Below are 24,411 nucleotides of genomic sequence, written 5' to 3' on the forward strand. Positions count from 1 at the left end.
AAAAAAGCAACTTCCCTACCTTCCTACATCATTACTTGCATACACATGAATAATTAGTTTTAGCTTAACATCATTTACTGACAGAGGATCAAGGGAATATTACATTTGAAAATAAATAGAAAGTCATCACTTTAATACAGAAAAGCAAAATCTCATCCATTTGAAAAATATTCACATTCCAAAAGTGCCATGGCAAATATACAGCAAATTAAATTGCATTTTATAATTATGTTTCACAGCCCTATCAAAAGTGCCTCCCCTTGAACTTGAGTTCAATTTAAAACATTGCACAGCTAAAAAAATGCATTAATAAAATTGGGAACAGCGAAGTGCCCACATATAAAATAAAACACAACAATCTAACTGTTCCAAGAGATACCTAACAAACTGATCCTGAAGAGAATCAGGTCAGGTAATTCTAAAAGGGGTGGGGTATGGGGGAGAATGCTTTATAGAAGAAGTCTTCCCAGCTTGTTCTGAAATCCAACAGGGCAGCTAGGCTGTCAGCATTCCTACCTAAAACTGCTGGTAGCACGGGTCAACTTAATTGCAGAAACAAAGCTCCTTGCTCATGAGTAATTTGAATATCTTGAATACTAACAGAGAGTAAGCCGTGCTAGTCTATACACTATCAAAACAAAAAGCAGTCAAGTAGCACTTTAAAGACTAGCAAAATGGTTTATTAGGTGAGCATTCGTGGGACAGACCCACTTCTTCAGACCATAGCCAGACCAGAACAGGCTCAATATTTAAGGCACAGAGAACCAAAAACAGTAAGCAAGGAGGACAAATCAGAAAAACATAATCAAGGTGAGCAAATCAGAGAGTGGAGGGGTGGGGGGGAAGGTCAAGAATTAGACTGAGCCAAGTATGCAGATGAGCCCCTATAGTGACTCAGAAAGTTCCCATCACGATTTAAACCACGTGTTAATGTGCCGAATTTGAATATAAAAGAATGGAGCATTCTGTCAGTGACCTCAAGGTATGTGTGTTACTGAAGAGACATTATCGCACCGTTTTAGAGAGAGAAGTGGACGAGCTGACTTTTATATTCAAATTCGGCACATTAACACATGGTTTAAATCGTGATGGGAACTTTCTGAGTCACTATAGGGGCTCGTCTGCATACTTGGCTCAATCTAATTCTTGACCTTCCCCCCCACCCCTCCACTCTCTGATTTGCTCACCTTGATTATCTTTTTCTGATTTGTCCTCCTTGCTTACTGTTTTTGGTTCTCTGTGTCTTAAATATTGAGCCTGTTCTGGTCAGGCTATGGTCTGAAGAATTGGGTCTGTCCCACGAAAGCTCACCTAATAAACTATTTTGCTAGTCTTTAAAGTGCTACTTGACTGCTTTTTGTTTTGAATATCGTGGTGCAATGTTCCTGAATTTGATGTAATCTCACTGTTATAGTGACATGTTAGGCAGACTAGTTATTGCATAAAAAATGGTAAAGCCCAAGAAAAACAGTGTAGGCAGCTAGGGGCTAAACCCTGTGTGTAAAAATCCTATCACAAGCTATACTGGGTACATTGTCTTAGTAATAAATATATTTAAAATAGTTTAGAAAGTAATTTATAGTATATAAAAACATGCACGTCCTCGCAGTCAGCGTAAGTGTGAAATCTGAATGCCCAGGGTTAGCTGCAGTGGTGGAAGTATCTTTAGCAATGTGCTTTAACCACAATGGGACCAAGTGTGCAGTCTCCACTTTCCTTTTATGGACCAGCTCAAAGACACTATGCAGTCTAAAGGGAGATTTCTTTTTGAAAGTCAAATAATACCATTCCCAGCTACAGATTAACTGGAAAGATGGCAGTCTGGAAATGGAAGATGTTCACACAGGCTTCATGAATCCACAGAAAATACTTAGCATTCACACCCTCAAAACAGAAGGGCCAGAGACAGATGAAGAAAGGGAAACTGGAACACAAACAGCTGATTAAACTCAGTGGGAACCTCTATCATTTGCTACATCTTGTAATCTTCTCAGTAAAGCAGTGTGGTTCTCCTGACAGATCCGTTTGGCTGGTGATTCAGTACCATCTTCCAAGAGAATGCCTCTTTTCTTTGTGGGGGTTTCTCCAGTTCTAATCATGCTGTTAATCTCCCTCAGTCTCTGAAACAATCATAGACAGAAGAGAGAATGTGGTATGCTCAGGTTCAGAGGATGATTCTAAAGTAACCCCGTCTCTTCACCACTCTTGCATATGGGGAGACAGACTAAAAACCTTGACAGGGATTCTAAGTTGGTCATGTACATCTAAGCAGGATCACAACAGAGAAGCTGTGAATTACTATTCACTGCTGTAAATCTGAATCAGATCCACATTAATGCTCACCATAGACTATTAATTCCAGCATTCTTTTTTCCCTTTGCTGTAACCCGTTTCCATGCATATTTCCCTTTCCATTACACTACTGATCTAACCTCCTTCCACTGTAACTAATTTGTGTGACTACTAGCATTTCAAACTCCACATTTTTCCCCCTCATTGTTGCTTTTCCTTTACTATGGAAATTACTGGACTGAAATGTCTAAGGAGAATGTTCTCTCTAGTTTGGTTCACCATTTTGCTAGGGGGTTTTCAGTTACTGTGTGTGAAATCTAAGAAAAATACACTGTCATATTTCATGTGCTTCATCACGCTACAACTTCAGCCCCTCTATTTTCAGTCACTGTTTGCCCTTTTAGAACATCTGCACTAGTCCCATTTGAAACAGCGGTATGCAAAGTGCATGAAGGAACTTTATTGCACAATGGCTGGAGCTCATGACTTGTTATTGTTCTAAGTGCTGAAGAGTTGCACCCTAGCCTGCCCATTTTTATAAGTGACTCAGGCTCCTTAGTCATTTGAGAGCTTTATTTTTCAGAACTGCCTTTGCTATGGACACATATTGTTATATGGGCAACTCTGCAGTCACCATATTTATTTATAAGCAAAAACAGCACTGGAAAGCTATGTAAATGCACCCATAAATCACAACTATGCATGTTTTTTTACACTTGTAGAACGGGATGCTATGCTAAGCACTCTTTTAAAACAAAACTAAAAATCAACCCTCCTTCCTCTTCCTGCCTCCCCCACCAGTTCTTACAATATTAACCATTTACTCTTACCTTTGAGGGACTACTGTTGATGTAGTAGGACATTTTTTCTCGCTGAGACAGTGTTGACTCGTTTTTTTGTGGTGAGATGTAGATTGAATGATTCTGGGACAGTTGTATTCTGCGGGGGGAGCCAATTCTTACAAATGGATATGGAGATAGTGGAGGAGCATCAGTCTGATAAGGTAAAAGAACAAATCAATCAACACCTCTTTTCCGACAGATCTGAATGCAAGGATGAGCCCCCTTTGAACTTTTAACACTGTCCCTGTATGTGGCAAACCATACAGATACTGTAATGTTTATAAAGCACAAAGCTGTTCTTCACTGGCATTCAGCAATGAATAATTCACTGAAGGAGGAAGGCACTTTCTCTGAGACAGTAAAAATATAGTTGGGTATGGATATGGCACTGAAGATCTCAAAATATTTTCATGAACAAGTAGAATTCCTCACTCCTAGAAGGTAGGGAGTTATGTACACATGCTTATTTTCTGCTTCTAGAGTTACTTCAAAGATTAGTAAACTAAAGACATCTTCTCATGGTTGCTGACTTTTTCTTGTGGATAAGGGAGAAGTGGTGAATGTGGTATACCTAGACTTCAGTAAGACATTTGACACAGTCTTGCATTATATTCTTATCAATAAACTAAGCAAATACAACTTAGATGGGACCACCATAAGACTGGTGCATATCTTGCTGGATAACTGTTCTCAGAGAGTAGTTATTGATGGTTTGCAGTCATGCTGGAAGGGCATAACAAGTGGGGTTCCACAGCGATCTGTTTTGGTACCGGCTCTACTCAATATCTTCATTAACGATTTAGATATTGGCATAGAGAATACACTTATTAAGTTTGCAGATGATACAAGCTTTGAAGGATAGAGTCAGAATTCAAAATGATAGAATGGGAAACAACTGTCTACGAAGGAGTACTGTGGAGAGGGATTTAGGGGTTATAGTGGACCACAAGCTAAATATGAGTCAGTGTGACAGCAGTGTTGTGAGCAAGACACGAGAGGTCATTCTTCCACTCTACTCTGATTATGCCTCAATTAGGAGTTCTGGGCACAACATTTCAAGAAAGATGTGGAGAAACTGAAGAAGGTCCAGAGAAGAGCAAAAAGAATGATTAAAGGCCCAGAGAACATGAGCTATGAGCGAAGACTGAAAGAACGGGGTTTGTTTAGTTTAGAAAAGAGAAGACAGAGGCACATGATAGCAGTTTTCAAGTACCTTAAAGAGGGTTACAAGGAGAAGGGAGAAAAATTGTTCTCCTTGGCCTCTGAGGATAGGACAAGGAGCAATGGGCTTAAACTACAGCAAGGGAGGTTTAGATTAGACATTAGGAAAAGGTTCCTAATTGTCAGAGTGGTTAAAACACTGGAATAAAAATACCTAGGGGAGGTGTGGAATCTCCATCAGTGGAGATTTTTAAGAGCAGGCTATATATAGATACCTATCAGGTATAGTCTAGATGGTGCTTGGTCCTGCTGAGAGGGCAGGGAACTGGACTCCATGACCTGTTGAGGTCCCTTCCAGTTCTAGTGTTCTGTGATTCTGACTGCAACACGTAGGAGGTGGCAATAGCACTTTACTACATAAGCAAGATCAACACACTAACAGCCATCGGACTAATAAAAGATATTACCTCTCCCACCTTCTTGCTCTAGCTTTTATTTACTAATCAATGTAATTAAGAGCACTTACGTTAGTGGAAGAGTACTTCAGGGCAAATTCTTTAATTTGTTCAATATAGATGTTGTTATAGAACTTAATAAGGTCCCCTCGCTCCTCCTCCTCAATATCACTGTTTGTGCCTGTTAGTCTTGTGGGAGTAGGAGGTGCACTATTTGGCTGTGGTACTGGCAGGGTGCTGCTCGACCTCATGACGGGACTAGAGTCTCTGCTAGCTGGAAAGGAAGAGTAGCATTACAATCTTCTGTTAGCTAGTAAATGCAGTTGATGTTCTTATAAAAATGCACTGACATTGCCTAAGCTCTGCTCAAAAGTAAAGAGTGCTAGATCTATGGTTGGCTGTGTATCCATCCCTCTCTCCCTCCATCACACCCTGTGGAAAAATATGGGATACACAATAAACACAAGGGGAGAGAATTAAGGTTGGGTGGGCAACCATAAGTCTGACATTTCCTAACAATTAGTGTTTGATACAGCAAACTGAGAGGAAATTAAAAAAAAAAAAGTGCAACCATATAAAGGTCCACTTTCCAATGAATCCTTTAACAACAAGGTTTGGCTTCTACCAGGTAAGCTATACAATGGACATTAGTTGGAAGCAGCAGAAGTGGGGAGGAAGGGAGCAATGAACATGAAGTCCTGGGTTGGCAGGTGGCACAATATAAGCAGTTTTTATTTTCCTACTTTTGCAGGGTGTTCCTCCCCACAGGCCATGGGAATAAAAATGGAAGAACTCAGAACTCTTCCACTCCCTCATTGATTAAGTCTGCAAGAATGAACTACTCAAATGTCACAAGCATTTTTTAATGTGGACGATAGTCAACCTAAATCTAGGTATTATACCCACCATCCACTACAGAGATGTTCAGAGAGACAGTACAATGGCATTAAGTCCTAGCATGTAAGCATCACTTTGCTTTTAGGAAAAAGTGGTACTTGCACTTAGGAATGGATGTTCAGATTAGCTCAAAGCAGGGATCCTCATGTGTGAAATCCCTGACATATGGATGGAGAATTCTTTTGTAATGCTAGTCAATAGGGTATGCCTAGGTTCAAAAGAAAGTGAAAGGTCAAGGGAGTGTCTCCAATGAGTCCTCCTCTCAAGCATGTGGTCAAAGGCAAAAGGACTTTGAGTGTATTTCAGTTCTCTTAGTGGTGGTACTAACCTGCCTCAATTTTCTGCTAAGGAGATCTCCCAGTTAACTATCAGTTCTTATCTAGACCTACAAAAGATGCAAGATGCTCCTGTGCTTGCATTTAACCCCAACTACTTATAAAGACAACCTAAACATGACCATTTTTGATACTTGCTGGTATTCATTCTGTCCGGGAACGATTTGCAGGGGAAATTTCTGCAAAACAGCACTAGTGCACCTGGTTTGTGTGTCTGCCAGCACACACAGCTTCAGAAAAGAGTGGGGAAACCGCGATGAAAGCCCAAGCCAAACATGTGGGACTCTTGAGTGGATTAGGGACAGTGATTTGACATAAATTCTCCTGAAACACATTCAGAAGCCCACATGATGGAGGTTAATAAACTATTAAAATGTTGTATAGTTGTGAAGGGCAGCTCTCGAATCGAGCAAGCTCATCTGAAATTAAATTGTGCAAGTTTCTTGTTACTGAATTGTTACTGTAGATGTCTAAATTTAAAATATCTGCCCCAAAACTGAACCATTTGACTTCTATTATTCCTTTCTGAGGGACAGAAATCTATACATAAGTGGCTGTTCAAATCTCCTATGAAGTCATATGAAACATTTCCTTTCTCCATGATTAACACTGAGATGTTCCCCAACTGATCACTAGTGTTGATTCACGCTGTAGTGGAGAACAGCCCTTAAAGAATTCTCTAGTTCGCATACACATACAATGGTTTGTAATCACTTACTTCTGTCTTTACCTCTTTCTGTTGGGGAATTCTGCTGGCTACTGCTATCACTGCTGCCAGAGCGACAGCGTTGTCTTCTGCCCTTTATCAGGACAGTCCGATATACCTGCAAAAAGTCATAGAAATGAGCAATATAACAGAAGGATAATTAAATGAAGGAAACCATATATGCAAGCAGCAAAGGGCTGTATGAAGATCGCACTTCAAGAAATATTTATATTACAAGGGAAACTACATAAACGATATAGATTATTCCAATATACACCGTTATGTTTGAGAGGTTCCACTGCTGAGGTGGAGAAGAAGAGCAGCAAAAACTGTCCCACACTGCTTCAACAGCTACCTACACCTGCCCTTTCTGTGATAAGACCTGCGGCTCCAGAATCAGGCTGGTTAGCCATCAATGGACTCACAAATAGGCGGGTGATGAACATGTCCTACTCATTATTGAGTGACCACCAAGAAGGGGAAAGATTTTTGCAGCCTCATTTTCTAATCCCTAATACCACATATTTAAATGTATCCCCTTATTTATTTAAAAGAATATCATCACTGGGGGCACCATACCTTAGGTTTTAAATAAAGACATCTAGAATATAAACTAAATATGCTCAAACACCAAGCAGAAAGTAAGCATTTTGGATTCCGCTGTTTTCCTCTTCAGAAACTATTAAAAGGTGTTTAGCACACTGCAGGTTGCCTATTAGGATTCAAGGAGTTTAAATTATGGGAAATAAGTAAAATCCTGTTAGAGCAAAGACATGTATAACTTTGAGTGTTAAAGCCCACTAGTGAAGATTAAAGGTTGCTACTCTGGATTCCCATTCATGGACTATTCCTGAAGATGGCTGCTACTATAAACAATTGAGGGTCACAGGAAAAATATAAACCCCATTACTTCAGTATTAGTTGCTTACATGACTCCTTGCTTGTGGTTGGGTCCTATAGCATCGCATGATGTTCTGAAATGACCTATCTTCCTTTGTAACCTAAAAAAGGTAATGAGATGTTCAGGGGGAAAATCCAGCTGCCTTACATTAAACTTACTGATAAATTTTGTGTTACTGTTAAAATAAAAGACAATCTGCTTTTTATTTGTTTTACCTTAGCCATTACGTAAATGGCGCACATTAACAGCTGATCTAAATGTCTGTCCATCATGAGCTCAGGGCACCGTACCAAGGAAAACTCAAAACATGTCCAGATTTTCTTCCTTAGCTCATCAGAAATATCCAGCTTGACACAGAGATCCCGCAGCCGAACACTTGCTAAGTAATAAACCTTGTGGGAGGAAGGACCAGAAAACAGAGCATCGATTAGGACAAAAATCAAGTTCTTTAAATTTACATGGCTTTTTAAACATAAAACATTATCCACTATACTAATTAATGAAAAGCAAAGCGGTGCTTTTTTTTTTTTTTAATATGAGCTGTTTAACACCTCAAATGAATAGGCAGCATGTATGCATTCAGTAGACTGTCCATTTTAAACCAGATTTAAAACTTAGTTCTCTTTGCATGCCTGAGAAGACTAGGGTACACGACACTTTCTTCCTTGTAACAACCAACACCACAGATTTAAATCAATGAAAGAACATGTGGTGCTTCAGATACTTATATTAGCTCTCACAGGAGAAAGATGACTCTGCACTCCAAGTCCTGGTAGGCAAAACAACAAAACCAAACCAAAGTTTGCAAAAACTTAGTGTTAATATGTAATATAAACTGCCTGTTACTAACTGAAAATCTTCATAATTTTACAATGTTTGGGGTGCTTCCGGTAAAGCCCATACTACAGTGACATCATGCCATTCCACAGCAGAAAGTACCTTTCTAAAGAAGAAAGACAGAGAGCCTGTTTTTCTGGGTTTGCTGCTGGTGGTAGCAGAGAACTGCTGGTTTTGTCTCTGTTGGTCTCCAGAAGAAGAAATCTGTTGAACTGCAATTTGGCCTGGTAACTGAAGAGATGACCCACTCATCTGCGTATTAAGGGTACCAGCAAGGGTCTGGGCACTGAGTGGCTGGATAGAGCCAGACACAGGTTGAGCCTGGCCACCTACATTTACCTGAACTGGGAAGAAAGTTATTCCTCCATTTTCATTGGCAATACCTGTAATTAAAACAAAATTGAATTCAGTAAAGGGTGTCTTCTGAGCAGCAGTAGCTTTTCTAATGATGGACAATAGTAAGTATATAGTGGCAGGTTAACTGAAAATGTTTAGGAAACAGCAGGAATCCTGATAATAAATGGACCAAAATATAACTGGAGAACCCTAGTTATTTTCAGTCAGTAAATATATGATTTCTACACAAGGAAGTTGGGAATCAAATGCATGTTTGCTGCAGTGTTGATAGCTAAGTAGTACTCAGACCTCATTCATTCCTTTCCTGTTTTATGCCCCACATGCCTTAGCTCAGTGGTGTCCAAAACGATTTTCATGATCGCTGCTGTGCCCTGCCCCCCCCCAACCCCCCCCGGCACTCCCTCCCTGCACACATACACTGCTGACTCACCAGCACCAACACAACTCTGGAACCACCAGGCCTCGTGGCTGCAGACCCTGCCAGGTCTGTGACTGGAGACCACACAGGCACCATGGGCCCTGCAGCTGGAGGCCATGGCTGGAGCCACACCAAACCAGAGCTGCCACGGCCACATGCTTTTCCAAAAAAGTAGTGAATGGGAGGGTGTATTGGATGCTGCAGCCACAACTTTTTATTCCCTTCCACATGCAGATGTCTGCCCTCTCTGTCACTCCCTATTGATACACAGTTCAGTGTTGCTGGTGGTAATCAATGCAATCCATTCTACCAGAGCTTCCCCCTTACCTTGTACTGGTATTGTAACAGTTTGTCCATTGTTGGCTGTGACAGTGGCAGTTGCCACAGTAACCAATGTCTGTCCAGGCACTGGAGCAACTGACATAGTTTCAGGAGTCGCATTCTGCACTGGAACAGTATTTACCACAGGCTGTTGAGAAATTCTTAATGGAGTTCCACTGTCAGGGGGATTATCATTATCCACGAATAGCCTTCTCCTAGTAGGGTTGGTTGTAGGAGAACTATATCTGTCATATAATGTGGTTGGAGAAGATGAAAGGCCTGAAGATATCAAAAGAAACAAAAAAGCACTTAACTTGAACTTTACCTCAGTAATACTTAAGCCTTTTTGTCCCAGTGCTGTGAAAATTCATCTCATCAAAACAGTCCCCTAGAACTGTTCATAGAATCACAGAACAATAGAGCTGGAAGAGACCTAAAAAAGCTATTGAGTCTAGCCCCCTGCTCTAAGCAGGACCAAACCCATCAGATCAGCCTAGCCAGGGCTTTGTCGAGGAGAGACTTAAACACCACCAGGGATGGAGACTCCACTACTTCCCTGGGTAGACCATTCCAATGCTTCGCCACCCTCCTAGTGTAAAAGATTTTCCTAACGTTCAACCTGGACCTTCCCAACTGCAACTTCAGACCATTGTTCCGTGTTCTGCCATCTGTGACCACTGTGAACAGCCTCTCTCCAGCCGCTTTGCAACCTCCCTTCAGCAAGTTGAAGGCTGTTATCAAGTCCCTCCTCAGTCTTCTCTTCTGCAGACTAAACAGCCCAATTCCCTTAACCTTTCTTCATAGGTCATATTCTCCAGCCCCCTAATTATTTTGGTCGCCCTCCCGTGGACCCTCTGCAGTGTATCCACATCCTTCCTATAATTGGGGGCCCAAAACTGGACACAGTACTCCAGATGCGGCCCCACCAAGCCAAATAAAGAGGAATAATCACTTCTTTGGATCTACTGGCAACGCTCCTCTTGAGGCAACCTCATATGCCATTAGCTTTCTTGGCTACAATGGCACACTATTGACTCATGTCCAGCTTCTCCTCCACTATAACTCCCAGGTCCTTTTCTGCAGAAGTACTACCAAGCCAGTCAGACCCCAGCCTGTAACAATGCTTGGGATTCTTCTGGCCCAAGTACAGGACTCTGCACTTGTCCTTATTGAACCTCATCAGATTTCTTGTGGCCCAGTCTTCCAATTTGTCAAAGTCACTCTGGACCCTGTCTTTACCCTCTAGCATATCTACCTCTCCCCCTAGCTTAGTGTCATCCGCAAACTTGCTGAGGGTGCAATCCAACCCCTCATCCAAGTGATTGATAAATATGTTGAACAGAACAGGACCCAGAACCGAACCGTGGGACACTCCACTAGAAACCGATTGCCATCCCGACATCGAGCCGTTGATCACTACCTGCTGGGCCCAACCTTCTAGCCAGCTTTCTGTCCATCTTACCGTCCATTTATCCAATCCACATTCCTTTAACTTGCTGACAAGAATAGTGTGGGAGACCGTATCAAAAGCTTTGGTAAAGTCAAGATAAATCACATCCACTGATTCTCCCCTGTCCACAGAGCCAGTTATCTCATCGTAGAAACTAATCAGATTGGTCAGGCATGACTTGCCCTTCATGAATCCATGCTGACTATTCCCGATCACTTTCCCCTCCTCCAAGTGCCTCAAAATGACTTCCTGGAGGAGCCCCTCCATGATTTTTCCAGGGACTGATGTAAGACTGACTGGCCTGTAGTTCCCTGGATCGCCCTCTTCCCTTCTTTAAAGATGGGCACTACTGTTCTCAGCTTTAAATCTCTCAGTCTTTAAATCTTTCAGAAGCCACACTGGTTAATGTCCCATCTTACAGAATATTAAAGGATGTCTCTTATTCATACACAATTTCCAAATACTGTGTGTTATGACAAGACCACAATGTCTAAAACTAGGCTCTCATCTGAGAAACAAGTTGGCTTTAGTATAACACACTTAGTGGAAGCAACTTCTAAAATCCATCTTAATTACAGTCATACCCCGAGATAAGCCCATTCGAGTTATGAGAATTCGACTTTACAAGGAGTTTCATTTAATACCCCTACTTCAGCTTACGAGGCATTTCTTCACATTTACGAGGACCGATTTGGAGGCTGGCGGCTCTGGTAGGCAAGCATTGAGGGGATGGAGTCGGCCGCACTGGTCTTGATGAAGAGGCTGTGCAGGGGGGTGGTGGCGCCCTGCGAGAGGGCAGCAGTCTGGTGTGGGGAGGTAGACTCATTTGAGTCTTGGCAGTAGATCACGCCACTCTGCGAGACATGGATGCTGGGTGCGTGGCCCATCCTGGCCCCGCTGCTGCTGCTCACCCCCTGGGCGGCTATGGGGCTGCTGCCACCCACCCCGCACAGCTGTGCCTCGGGTGCTGCTTGCTGTCTGCAGCGCTCCCTCTCATTTAGCGCCTGGCTCGCCCCCCACTGTCACCTTGGCTGCTGCTGGTGGGACCTCTCCACCGCGCAGCCCCACACAAGCGAGGCATTGCCCCTCACTAGCCAGGGGCCCCTGTGCCTGTCTAGCTCCCCACGCAGCCAGCCCCTGGCAGCGCCCCCTCCCTGCTTAACCTAAGCTGCTCTCAGGCCGGGCTGCCTCCCCGTGCCCTGCTCTGCCCTGCCTGCCCCCTTGCACCAGATTTAATAGGATTTGGTGTTGCTTTAGCACAAATGGGTGTAAATTTTGGGGCTCAGGAACGCATAAAGTTTTTTCCTATTGAAATTAATGGTAATTACATTTTCAACTTACAAGAATTCGTCCTAAGAGGAATTTTTCAGGAACGAATTACCCTCATAATGCGGGGGAAGACTGTACTACATAAACACGATGTGTCATGTGCAACTGTCTATTAAGGCTGCCACTTCAATGTCTTATTGTTAAAGCAAACCTTTTGGGCTATGAGTGAAGGTTGTTACAGATCTTTTATTGTGTGGAAGAACTTGAATAAATTTCATGAAAATTTACAATGTTTTCTGTTAATGATTGCTTTTACTATCCGATTCCTAGAAACAAATATAGCTGTTTTTTTTAAATGTGATTATCCTTGAATAGTCTAGAATGTAATAACGTTTGTGGGGCAAAGAAAAGGGCAGCAGAATATGTCAGATAGCTAATTATATGGAGATATAAATATCTCACAGAACTGGAAGGGACCTCAAGAGGTCATTCAGTCCAGTCCCGTCCTTCTGGCAGGACCAAACCTGACAGATTTTTTTGTTTTTTTTTTCAAATCTATTTGCCCCAGACACCTCATGGCCTCCTCAAGGACTGAACTCATATCCTTTTTGTTTCTAGATTATTATACCCAATAAGTGGAGGATCTGTACATAAGAGTCTATTCTGTGTGGCAACAATTACAATTACTAAACATGATATACCTTAACTTTACTTACTCTGATTTTTTTTACCTTTTATCCCCAAGTTACACTGCTGGGTGCTACCTTAAAGCTGTTGATAGTCCTTGTTATATATAAATGCAAACTCTTAAAGCATCTTCCAAAATGGAGCAATTTTCTTACTGAACAAGAATGTGTGTGCACCATAACATCTTATTGTACTTTATAACAGAACACCTTCACTGTCATTTCACAGATTCATGTGCAGGCTAGTCAGGGTAAACAACAATTTAAAATGGAATATTGCAGGTTTTTAATGCATCTTGTTAGTCAATTTTTTTGGTCAAATTGTATTTTTTTCAGTGTTCTGTAATTAATGATTTCAGGTCAAACTGGATGAACAGTCCTAAGAAAAGCAATTTTAAGAAGTCCAATGTTTCATGACTTCATTTTAAAATGAAGTATTTAATTCATATTTGGCCACTTTTTGGTTAGTACACCAGACGGGTGAAACAGCAACACAAAAATTAATGTTTTTTGCTGTGTTAAACAAAACATTTCACTTGATGCAAATTATTTATTCTGATTCAGTTACAAATAAACTGAATTATTTTTCAATTTGGCCTTGTCACAGGGCAGCTTCTCTTTATGGGAACTCTTAGGGCCCCTCTTCCTTAAGAAGGCTTCACTTGTGAGTCACTAACTGCCACATGTAGCTAGTTAGTTGAGCACTTGGACCTACTGAAGTGTTTCCATCTGACTGAGCTTGATTAACTTTGAAGTATAAAAGAAGTCTCCTGAGAAGGGGAGTTCTCAGGAGGAGCTTGAGTCAGAGGGGTAAGCAGGGAGTTTAGCAGAACGGAGGAGTTCCAGGAGGAGAGTCAGTAGGCATCCAATAGGGCATGGTTTGCCAGACGGCCGCTGGGAGCCTAGCCTAGCCTAGCCAGGATCTCCCACTGTCCCTGGAGAAGAGATGTAGTCAACAGACCACTGCTGTGGCCTCCCGTGAGGGATGTTATACCAGAAGAGGCAAGAAGTCTAAAACCAGAGAGAAGAGCCTGGGCAGATGTAAGCCATGGACTCAGATGTGAGACGTGAACCAAGAATGACCTAATCATCCCAATGGGAAGTTCAGGTGAGTTCTGTTCATGTTCTGTATTAGTTTTTCAGTTAATAAATGAGATCTTTCACTAGGATATGCTCTTTGTTGTAAGTCTGGACTTGCTGATATCCTGGCTGAGGGGAGATCAAGGGCTCATCTGCAACACCATGCCTACCTGCAAGGGGGCATGCTGGATCAGACTGGAATAATGACAGGCCTCTGAACTTAAAAAAAAATCCATTACTTGCTTACCTCTAGTCAATACATAGTTGCAAACTTCCTCAATACACACACATTAGTTGTTTTAAAAATTATTTTTTCATGTAAACATTCCACAGATGTGTAATTGGCATGCAGCTGAGTGGCAACTTTCTACCACACAGAACACATCACTTCTAAAAAGCACACTAAACATTTTGAATTTTATATATTTTTAAAATCTCACCTTTTCCAAGCCCTCCTGTTTCAGCACGAACTTCACTGATCCTTCTTGGAGTTAAAGGAGAGCCTATGAAACTGTTCCCATTAGATCTTTCAAAAAAGTGAGGTGGCATTACCTGAAATAATATTGCTGTAACAGTTAAAAATATTAAGTACTCAAATATTTATACTACCTGCAATTAAATCAACAAGATGAACTTAACCAATGAATTAATCTAGTGATCCAACTGATTTCTAGCCCTGTTTAGATGCTTATGCACTTTAAAAAATCAGGCCAATTTAAAAAACATTTTATCACTGCATCCAATGTCAAACAGCATAATGTTGGATAGGGGAATGAATTAAACAAATGAGACAGACATTTCAGTTTCACTGAATTCAATGACAAAGCTCCCAGTAAAGTCAACATGGCCACAGGGCCAGGATTTTATCAATCTTAGTTACTCTGGAGTGTGGGGGGTGGGGGGGGGTGGGGAAGGGAAGGAAGGGTAAGAAAGAGAAACATATGGAGTCTTAACAGCATTTTTCAGTTTTGTATAGTGAATGCTAAACAGAGCTCTCCATGGAAATCTTTAGGTTTGCAGCTACTAGGGAAAAGAAGGGGTGATATTAATTTGTTTCATTTTAAATATGTTTTATTTTACAACATTTGATTACTTACTGCTGCTTACCATCATTTTAATCAGGATGTAATCACGTTGGGAAAAACTTGCTCAGTTTCACTAAGAGACCTTCATGTCTCAAATGCCCAATGTCATAACTACTAAGGAGCACTGTGTAGAACTAAGATGGTCCTAAGAAACTTATAATAAGGATAAAAAAAATTAAGTAACTGTTGCTTCTCACTCACCTCCTCACAGGTAAGAACTTTATTCTCATTATCTCGGATTCTGTCCCACAGTGGAGATTCCGGTTTCCAAGCCATACTCTCCAAGATTTGCTCTTCAATATGATTAAGATGTTTTACCACCTCTCTGCAAAGGCCATCTTCTGCTCTAATAAAAATCTCTATTACCTGTAAAGTGACAAGTATGACACCCACTTAGTATATGTGTAGGCATACACAGACATGTTATTTTGAAATAACAGCTGTTACTTTGAAATGACTATCCTAGCAGCTGCATAATGCAACTGTTACTTCAAAACAACTTCAACATAGCGGTTGGCTTGTTTTGAAATAGGTAGACCTCACTGCATGAGGAATAGCGCCTATTTCAAAATAAGCCACAGTGCATCTAATGGCTCTATTTCAAAAAAGGCTCTATTGTATGCAGATGCTGTATTTTGAAATAGCTAAGTGCTATTCTGAAATGCACTTTGTCTGTAGCAGTGTTATTTCAAAATAAGCTATTCTGGAATAATGCTTCTGGACTAGTTTATTTCAGAATAATGCTGCTCTGTAGACATTACGTATGGCCCCTTTTTGTCTCAAGAGATGGTGGTTAGCAGTGGCAGTGAGGATCTATGGACAGTGTTTGAGTCTGCAGCTTCTCTCATGGCTTATCCGTCCAATATTGGATTAGCACGGTCGAATGCAATAACCACCTATCAGTCTATTTCCAAATTCTTGAGTATGGAGCTTTTCCTTCCAAGATGAAGTTCTTTTGCATGGCTTGCACATATATTATCAAAGGATGATGTGCCCTGTCATGGCAGCTGTCATCAGATATTTCAATCTGATTATGTAGATTCCCAGGATTTTGGCTTGATGTCAAATTTTTTCATGGCGTTTTTGCATGTATCCTTCAATCTTAGCTTTGGTCTTCCTCTTGTTCTCAACCCACATGACAGTTCACCTAAGAGGATTTCTTTGGGAAGACGTTAGTTGCCTATTCTTCTCACGTGACCAAGCCATTATAGTCTTCTGCTGTTGAGGATCGCTATGAGGCTAGGTATGCCAGATCTTGACAGGACATCTGCATTTGAAACTTTATCTTGCCAGTTGATACTCATAATTCTGCAGAGGCAGCAAAGATGAAAGTTGTTCAATTTCTTCTCCTGGTTCGAGTAGGTGGTCCATGCTTCAGACCACATACCAGGATACTCAATACACATGCCTGGTAGATTAGTATCTTTGTTTTCACTGTCAGCTTAGGATTCTTCCATGCATGTTTCATAAGTATGCCAAAAATTGTAGCCGCCTTCCCAATTCTGACGTTCAGTTCTTTGTCCATGGATAGATTTGTGGTGCCAGCAGATCCAAGGTATCAGAATTCTTGAACCACATCTAAGGGGCTGTTATCCAGAATGACACTGGGTTGCAGAGGTATACCTTGACTGAATACAACAGTTTTCTGCATGCTTATGTCAAGGGAAAACAACTTGCAGACTATGGGCAGAGAATCTATCAGTGACTGTAGCACATCTTCATTATGAGTGATGAGAGCTGCATCTTTTGTGCAGAGGAGTTCCCTAATGAGGACTTTCTTGACCTTAGTTTTGGCCTTGAGTCTTGCCAGGTTGTTGAGAGCCATCTAATCTTGTGTGGAGAAATACATCGCTGTGTGAGTTTTGAAATGCACAATTTAGTAGAACTCAGAAGAATATGCTGAAGAGGGTAGGGGCAAGAACACATCCTTGTTTCTCTTGGCTGTTCATTACACATGTTCTGATGTAGATCCATCATACTGCACTACTGCTTTCATGTTTTCTTTAAAGTATGTTATGAGTTTGAGTAGGGTCAGTGGGCAGCCAGTCTTGGTTAATACTCTGTATAGTCGTAATCTACTGACTGTGTCAAATGCCTTTGTTAAATTCACAAATGTGACGAACAACAGCTTTCCTTTTTCAACAGACATACCCTAAGTTTAAACCAAAACAAAAAAGCAGTAAAGTAGCACTTTAAAGGCTAACAAAACAATTTATTAGGTGAGCTTTTGTGGGACAGACCCACTTCTTCAGACCATAGCCATACCAGAACAGACTCAATATTTAAGGCACAGAGAACCAAAAAAGTAATCAAGGTTGACAAATCAAAAAAAAAAATATCAAGGTGAGCAAATCAGAGAGTAGAGGGGTAGGGGTGGGTGGGAAGTCAAGAATTAGATTAAACCAAGTATGCAAAAGAGCCCATATAATGCCCCAGAAATTTGCATCTTGGTTCAAACCACATGATAATGTGTCGAATTTGAATACAGAAGAGAGTTCAGCAGCCTCTCTTTCCAAAGTAGTGTGACAATGCCTCTTCAGCAAGACGCAGACTCTTAAGTCATTAATAGCATGGCACACTCCATTAAAATGTTGGCTGACCAGTGGGCCATTCTGTTAATGACTTAAGAGTTTGCATCTTACTGAAGAGGAATTTTCACACTACTTTGGAAAGAGAGGCTTCTGAACACTCTTTTATATTCAAACTCGACACATTAACACATGATTTGAACCGGGATGGGAATTTTCTGGTCATTATAGGGGCTCTTCTGCATACTTGGCTTAATCTAATTCTTGACTCCCCTCCCCCCACCCCTCTACTCTCTGATTTGCTCACCTTGATAATTTTTCTTTCTGATTTGTCAACCTTGATTACTATTTTTGGTTCTCTGTGCCTTAAATATTGAGAATATTGAGTCTGTTCTGGTGTGGCTATGGTCTGAAGAAGTGGGTCTGTCCCACGAAAGCTCACCTAATAAATTATTTTGTTAGTCTTTAAAGTGCTACCTTACTGCTTTTTTGTTTTGATAGTATATAGACTAGCACAGCTTTCTCTCTGTTACTAAGTTTAAACCAGGACATTGTCTGACAAGTACGAGTGAGATAATTACACCTTTTATGTAGTAGTATGTATCCTTCGATCCCCAGGGATCATGGGTTTGCGCCCCAGTTGGACTGATTCAAGCAGCGTCTTCTATGGCTGTGCAATCCAATCTAGGAGTGGCAGTCCCTTCCGCACTGTGAGCAGCAGTAGGCAGATGTCGCTCTGGTATCACGGGCATGGATCTTCCTGAAGGCTCTCCTGTCTTCCGCTTCCTTCACCAAGGTAGTTTCACACACAACAAGAGCTTCCTTCACTCCCTGTTTCCAGGCATGCCTGTCTGAGGCGAGCAAATGCCAGGTGTTCACACTGATAGAGAGAACACTGAGGTCATGCTTGCACGTGTCCTTGTAGTGCAATTTAGGTCACCCTTTTGGCCTCTTTCCAGACGCCAGTTCGCCGAAGAGGAGGTCCTTTGGTATTCAGCCATCCATCGTGCATGAGACATGGCCCAGCCAGCGCAAATGCCTCTGTTTGAGAAGGGTGAACATGGAGGCAGTGCCTGCCCTCTCAAGCACTGCGCTATTGGGGACCTTGTCCTGCCATGAGATACCGAGTATGCGCCTAAGGCAGCGCATGTGGAATGTGTTGAGCCGCTGCTCTTGTTTTGAGCGCAAAGTCCATGTTTCACTGGTGTACAGCAGTGTGCTCAAAACACAGGTTGTGTAGACCTGCACCTTGGTGTGTACAGTGAGCTTATTGTTAGCCCATACTCTCTTCGTCAGCCTGGAGAACGTTGTGGCGGCTTTTCCAATGCATTTGTTGATCTCGCTATCAAGTGACAAGTTGTCTGAGATCGTCGAGCCTAGGTACACGAACTCATGGATGACTTCCAGTTCGTAGTCTAGCACGTTGATAGATGGCTCATTACCCACGTTTTGGCCCATCACCTGGGTCTTCTTTAAGCTGACTGTGAGGCCAAATTCCATACATGCATCCGCAAAGCGAGTTATGAGTGACTGCAGTTCTTGCTGAGTGTGAGCAGCAATAGCTGCATCGTCAGCAAAAAGGAACTCCCTTAGATGCTTCATAAGCACCCTGGTCTTCGCTCTAAGCCTCAACAGTTTGAAGAGGTTGCCGTCCGTTCTCATGTGGAGAAAGATGCCCTCTGTAGCAGTTCCGAAGGCATATTTGAGCAAAACTGCAAAGATGATGCCGAACAGCGTTGGAGCCAGCACACACCCCTGCTTCACTCTGCTGAGAATCTCAAAGGGTTTGGATGTGGATCCGTCGTATACAATGGTCCCCTTCATGCCTTCATGGAAGGCCCTAATAATGCTGAGCAGAGTTGGGGGACAGCCGATCTTAGCCAGAATCGCAAACAGACCTTTTCTGCTGACGACGTCAAATGCCTTGGTCAGGTCGATGACCAATATACAGAGGTTTGTTCTGCTCCCTGTACTTTTCTTGTAGTTGCCTAACAGAGAAAACCATGTGTATAGTAAGGCGCACATCCAGCTGCGAAGATTCTTTCGCTCCAAAAAGGAAGAGAGGCTGCGCATTGACACTGGCAAGACTTGTGACCCTTCAAAAGTATCTGAGTTTGTCCAAGCACTTGAAGAGGCCTTGCCCCGCACAGACAACACTGATATCAGCAAGAGATGGGAACAACTACGGGATGCTATCTATAATACTGCGATATCTACCTCTGGGAAGAAGACAGTCAAGTCTGCTGATTGGTTTGAAGCCCACACTGAAGTGCTGAAGCCCCTGATTGAGAAGAAGAGACAGGCACTGGCTGCATACAGGTCCTCTCCCAGTGAGGTGAACCTGAAGGCGCTCTGGTCTGCTCGGAGTCAAGTGCAGCAGGTTGCTCAGCGGTGTGCCAACGATTACTGGCTCCAACTCTGCTCCAAGATTCAGCAGGCCGCGGACACTGGTAACATGAGAGGAATGTACGAGGGGATCAAGCAGGCCATTGGTTCATCACAAAGAAAGACTGCCCCATTTAAGTCGGCCACAGGCGAGGTCTTGAAGGACAGAACCAAGCAGATGGAACGCTGGGTGGAACAGTACTCAGAGTTGCATGCCAGAGAGACCGTAGTTACAGAGAGAGCCCTGAATGCCATCGAGCCTCTGTCCACCATGACTGCACTTGATGCTGAGCCCACCTTGGAGGAACTCAGCGATGCGCTAAAAGCACTCTCTTCTGGAAAAGCCCCAGGGAAAGATGGTATTCCCTCAGAAATCCTCAAATGCACCAATGGTACCCTAGTTTCAGAGCTGCATGGAATACTTTGCCAATGCTGGAGAGAAGGCAGCGTACTGCAAGATATGAGGGATGCTAACATCGTTACTGTCTACAAGAACAAGGGTGACAAAAGCGACTGTAACAACTATCGTGGCATCTCCCTTCTCAGTACCGTGGGGAAGCTATTTGCATGTGTTGCTCTGAAGAGACTCAATGTTCTTGCGGAGAGAGTCTACCCTGAGTCTCAGTGTGGGTTCAGAGCTGAACGACCTTTTATGTAATCCCTTTCAAACAGGTTTATATTCTATTTGTGAAATATCACATTAATCCTGACAGAAAAACACTCTGTTCTAATCCAGAAAAAATAAGCGTACTTTAAAGTTACAGAACGTATACTCCCATCGGCCCTCTGCAGCCGCGTACACAGTGTCCAGAGGAGACAGCAATACACTCCGGGGGATAGTGTGTGATCATCATTTTCAGTTTCTGCAACAGACTGTTTGCACCTATTTTGTTTCCTCCCTCATTCCATGCTGCCTTGTGTGCTGTGAGGCCACATAACCATGTTAACCCTCAAGGGCTCAGCTGAGCTTTAGTTCATCATTTAGTAGCAAGATGTCCCTGGTAAAAATTACACTCTCTGACTCTACCATGTGAACCAAGCAATCATCATTGCTGTGTACAGTATTATATTGTTTAAAACTTCACACACACACACATATTAAATCTTATGTGGAAATTGAATTTGCTTGTTTTACTTAAAGTAGCATTTTTCCAGGAACCTAACTACAATGCTATGTGGCGTTACTGCAAAAGTAACTTTACCATGATTAGTAATCATCACTTCACACGATCAGAGTCCTTTACCTTATAAAAGTGATAAACAGGTATATCAAAGATTTCAGTAATCAGTGGGAAATTTCCAGGAGGTTTGTATGAAAAGATAATTATCTCAAGGCAACATGCCAGGAGAGACCTGTGAAATACATCCTGCTCCAGTATTGCCTGCAATAAAAATATTTAAAAGAAATTTCAGCCCATCTTAGAAAAACATTTCTAGATTAAAAATGAATAAAAGTAAATAAATACAGGCAATTCCCAACTTATGAACACATCAACTTATGACCATTTGTACTTATGACCAACCTCCAGCAGGAGGCTCCAGTCGCATGCCTGGGGCTCCCCTCCAACTCCCACGGACCTGGCTCCAACCCCCACAACCCCCATGTGCCCCAGATCAGCATGTCTGGGGCTCCAACCTGGCCCCAGGTCAAGCACCCTGTCCCTGTGCACTCCCGTTCAACCTCTTCCCTGCCTGGCTCAACCCCACCATGGCCCTTGCTCCCCCGCACATGCCTGGGGCTCTGACTTCAACCCATGCCTGGGGCTTCCAGCCCTTCTCCACTCAAACACCCTGCCCGGCTCAACCCCTCCCTCCTGTGGCCCCAGCTTCACCCCGCTCCCACCCCACACTTGGGGTTCTGGCTCCGTCGCCCCTGCCAGCTCAACCCACCCCAACCCCGATTCACCCCCATTGAATCTCCCCTCCACCAGGGTCAACCCCCACATCCCCAGCTGACCCCTTCGCCTTCCCCTCCCCCTCCGCCCAGCACATGCTGGGCTGTCAGCCACCAGCCGCTGCAGGTGCATGAGGCTCTAAACCCCCAGCTAACCTCCCCACCCCGTTCAACCTCCCCCCACAACCCTGACGGCCCCAGCTCACACTTCTCAGCATGCTGGGCTCCGGATACAACCTGCGTGTGGGGTGCAAGCTCCAACCTCCTACCCACCACCCCCACAGCCCTGGCTCCAACCCCCTGGCCAGGCTGAACCCCCGCCCCAACCCCCTGCAAGCCCCAGCTCAATTGCATCCTCCCCCTGCCCCCTCCCAGGGCCCCAACGCAAGCCCTCCCTGACTTATGTGAAATTCAAGGTATATGAGAGCTGCGTGGAATGCAACCCTTGCATACCTTGCATCGAGGGATTACAGTGTAAGGGTATTTCCGACTTACGACCAAATCGAGTTACGACCAGGTGTTTGGACTGTAACCAGTTTGTAAGTTGGGGACTGTCTGTAATCTTTAGTTTGAACAATTTAGACTTTAAAAAGCTAGATATTTTGAAAACAAGTATTTTGTTTAAATTGACATAATCACATGAATTAACAACTCTACCTATGAAGGGCAAACTGAATTCCATTCTGTCTTCAAATCATCACCAAGATTGCCACCTGAATTCTGCTGCCAGAATTGAATCCAGCAGTCTGCAGTGCCGGTTATAAACATCCTAATCTTTGCACTTGCAAAGTGAACAAACTCATATGGAAATTGCCAAGAGAATTACTTCATTATGGGGTTATCTTCCCTTGCTGTTACTTTTATAGCATAACAGTGTTCTATTAATTCTGAATGCCTCAACAGCATTTGCTATGCTGTGCAACTAATTCTTTGGCTGCTTGTACACTCTCACTCTCTGATCTAGTTCTGCGGAAGCAAGGGACTGTTGAAGTGGGGAGCTTATTTCGAAGCTCCCCCATCTAGACTGTCAATCTGCAATTCAAAGCCTGCACTTTGAAAGTCACTATTATGCTAATGTGGTGCTGAATATGCACATTAGTGCCTCATTAGCCTGCTTCAAATTGCCTCATTACCATGGCACGTTTAACTGGAGAGTGAGAGCACAGAAGCAGTCTTACTGACAGAAAAAAGTTTAAAAGCAAATTATCTGACTGATAACTGATTTTACTTACTGACAAGTCAGTGTCTCCTAATCTTCTCCTCTCCTGCTCAATGACAGACTCTAATACTTTGTAGTAAAGAACCTCAGCAAGACGAAAATGTTTGCCAGCATTATCTTCAAGATGAAAAAGATACAATGAAAAATTACATTAAACACACTGTATATCTGATTTAAGTTCAATCTACTTTTAAAATAGCCTTTACTACTAAAGCCCTAGTGGAAATTTAGTAAGGTGGAATGTAACTGCAATAGGAACTGGAATTTTTTATCAGAGCCACCAGAGCCAACCATAACCCCTAATCTTGCAATCTACAACAGACTTTTTTTGGTAAATTTCACTATTAAGTTCAGAAGAGAGACCATCAAGTACCTCAAGATGCAGATACTCCTTCAAATTTATATTGCTGAGTACAAACAAACAGGAAACAGGTTTAACAACTGGTAGATACAAAATGTCCCCATTTTGATGAAGTGAAATCGTTGGTTCTCCCTCTCTCACATTTTGTCCTTATTCAGTAGCTGAAATGTTTGACATAGAACTCTGACTTAGAACATTCTGATAATTTTGCATATAACTTGCTCTTTTGGTTGTGGCACTGTACTCACAAGCTTCCAATACATCTGCCACAATTTTCAATATGGTGAATAGTTTTCTCTCATATAAATTCTAAACATAATTTCTAGGGTTGGAAGGAATAGACTGTTATTGGTAAATGTAACATCAGTTTCAACATATGCACAAGTCATGAAAAAATATATACACTGACATGAGAAATTTGCATGTAAGTCAAATAAGAAAAATACTGTTTGAGAATGTAGTGTTTGATTGAAGGACATCTATGTATAATTTGACGTGATATTGATATATTGTCTTAATGACTATGTGCTTTAAATCTGAGCAGCTGTCACTAATATCAGAGAGTAGCTGTGTCTACACGTGCATGCTACTTCGAAGTAGCGGCACTAACTTCGAAATAGCGCCCGTCGTGGCTACACGCGTCGGGCGCTATTTCGAAGTTAACTTCGACGTTAGGCGGCGAGACGTCGAAGTCGCTAACCTCATGAGGGGATCGGAATAGCGCCCTACTTCGACGTTCAACGTCAAAGTAGGGACCGTGTAGACGATCCGCGTCCCGCAACGTCGAAATTGTGGGGTCCTCCATGGCAGCCATCAGCTGGGGGGTTGAGAGACGCTGTCTCTCCAGCCCGTGCGGGGCTCTATGGTCACCGTGTGCAGCAGCCCTTAGCCCAGGGCTTCTGGCTGCTGCTGCTGCAGCGGGGGATTCATGC

The 24,411-nt window shown here is 42.7% G+C and overlaps 1 protein-coding gene across 4 annotated transcripts in view; it reads right to left on the minus strand.

Moving 5' to 3' along the window:
* Positions 1-1,315: 1,315 nt before the first annotated feature.
* RBL2 (RB transcriptional corepressor like 2) overlaps positions 1,316-24,411 on the minus strand; it is a 95,630-nt gene continuing 72,534 nt past the window's right edge. For 3 of the 4 annotated variants that reach the window (XM_075008471.1, XM_075008470.1, XM_075008473.1), the window contains exons 11-22: positions 23,132-23,235; positions 21,250-21,387; positions 15,294-15,458; positions 14,448-14,559; positions 9,529-9,801; positions 8,529-8,809; positions 7,805-7,981; positions 7,618-7,689; positions 6,701-6,806; positions 4,822-5,024; positions 3,123-3,287; positions 1,316-2,120 (exon numbers count right to left, since the gene is read on the minus strand). In XM_075008471.1, the coding sequence (XP_074864572.1) occupies positions 1,950-2,120; positions 3,123-3,287; positions 4,822-5,024; positions 6,701-6,806; positions 7,618-7,689; positions 7,805-7,981; positions 8,529-8,809; positions 9,529-9,801; positions 14,448-14,559; positions 15,294-15,458; positions 21,250-21,387; positions 23,132-23,235 (1,967 nt within the window). In that variant the 3' untranslated portion in view covers positions 1,316-1,949. The remainder of the gene's footprint in view (positions 2,121-3,122; positions 3,288-4,821; positions 5,025-6,700; positions 6,807-7,617; positions 7,690-7,804; positions 7,982-8,528; positions 8,810-9,528; positions 9,802-14,447; positions 14,560-15,293; positions 15,459-21,249; positions 21,388-23,131; positions 23,236-24,411) is intronic. The other variant, XM_075008472.1, reaches the window with a different exon arrangement.

The sequence above is a fragment of the Carettochelys insculpta genome, chromosome 14 (assembly GCF_033958435.1).
Source record: "Carettochelys insculpta isolate YL-2023 chromosome 14, ASM3395843v1, whole genome shotgun sequence".
Taxonomy (NCBI): domain Eukaryota; kingdom Metazoa; phylum Chordata; order Testudines; family Carettochelyidae; genus Carettochelys; species Carettochelys insculpta.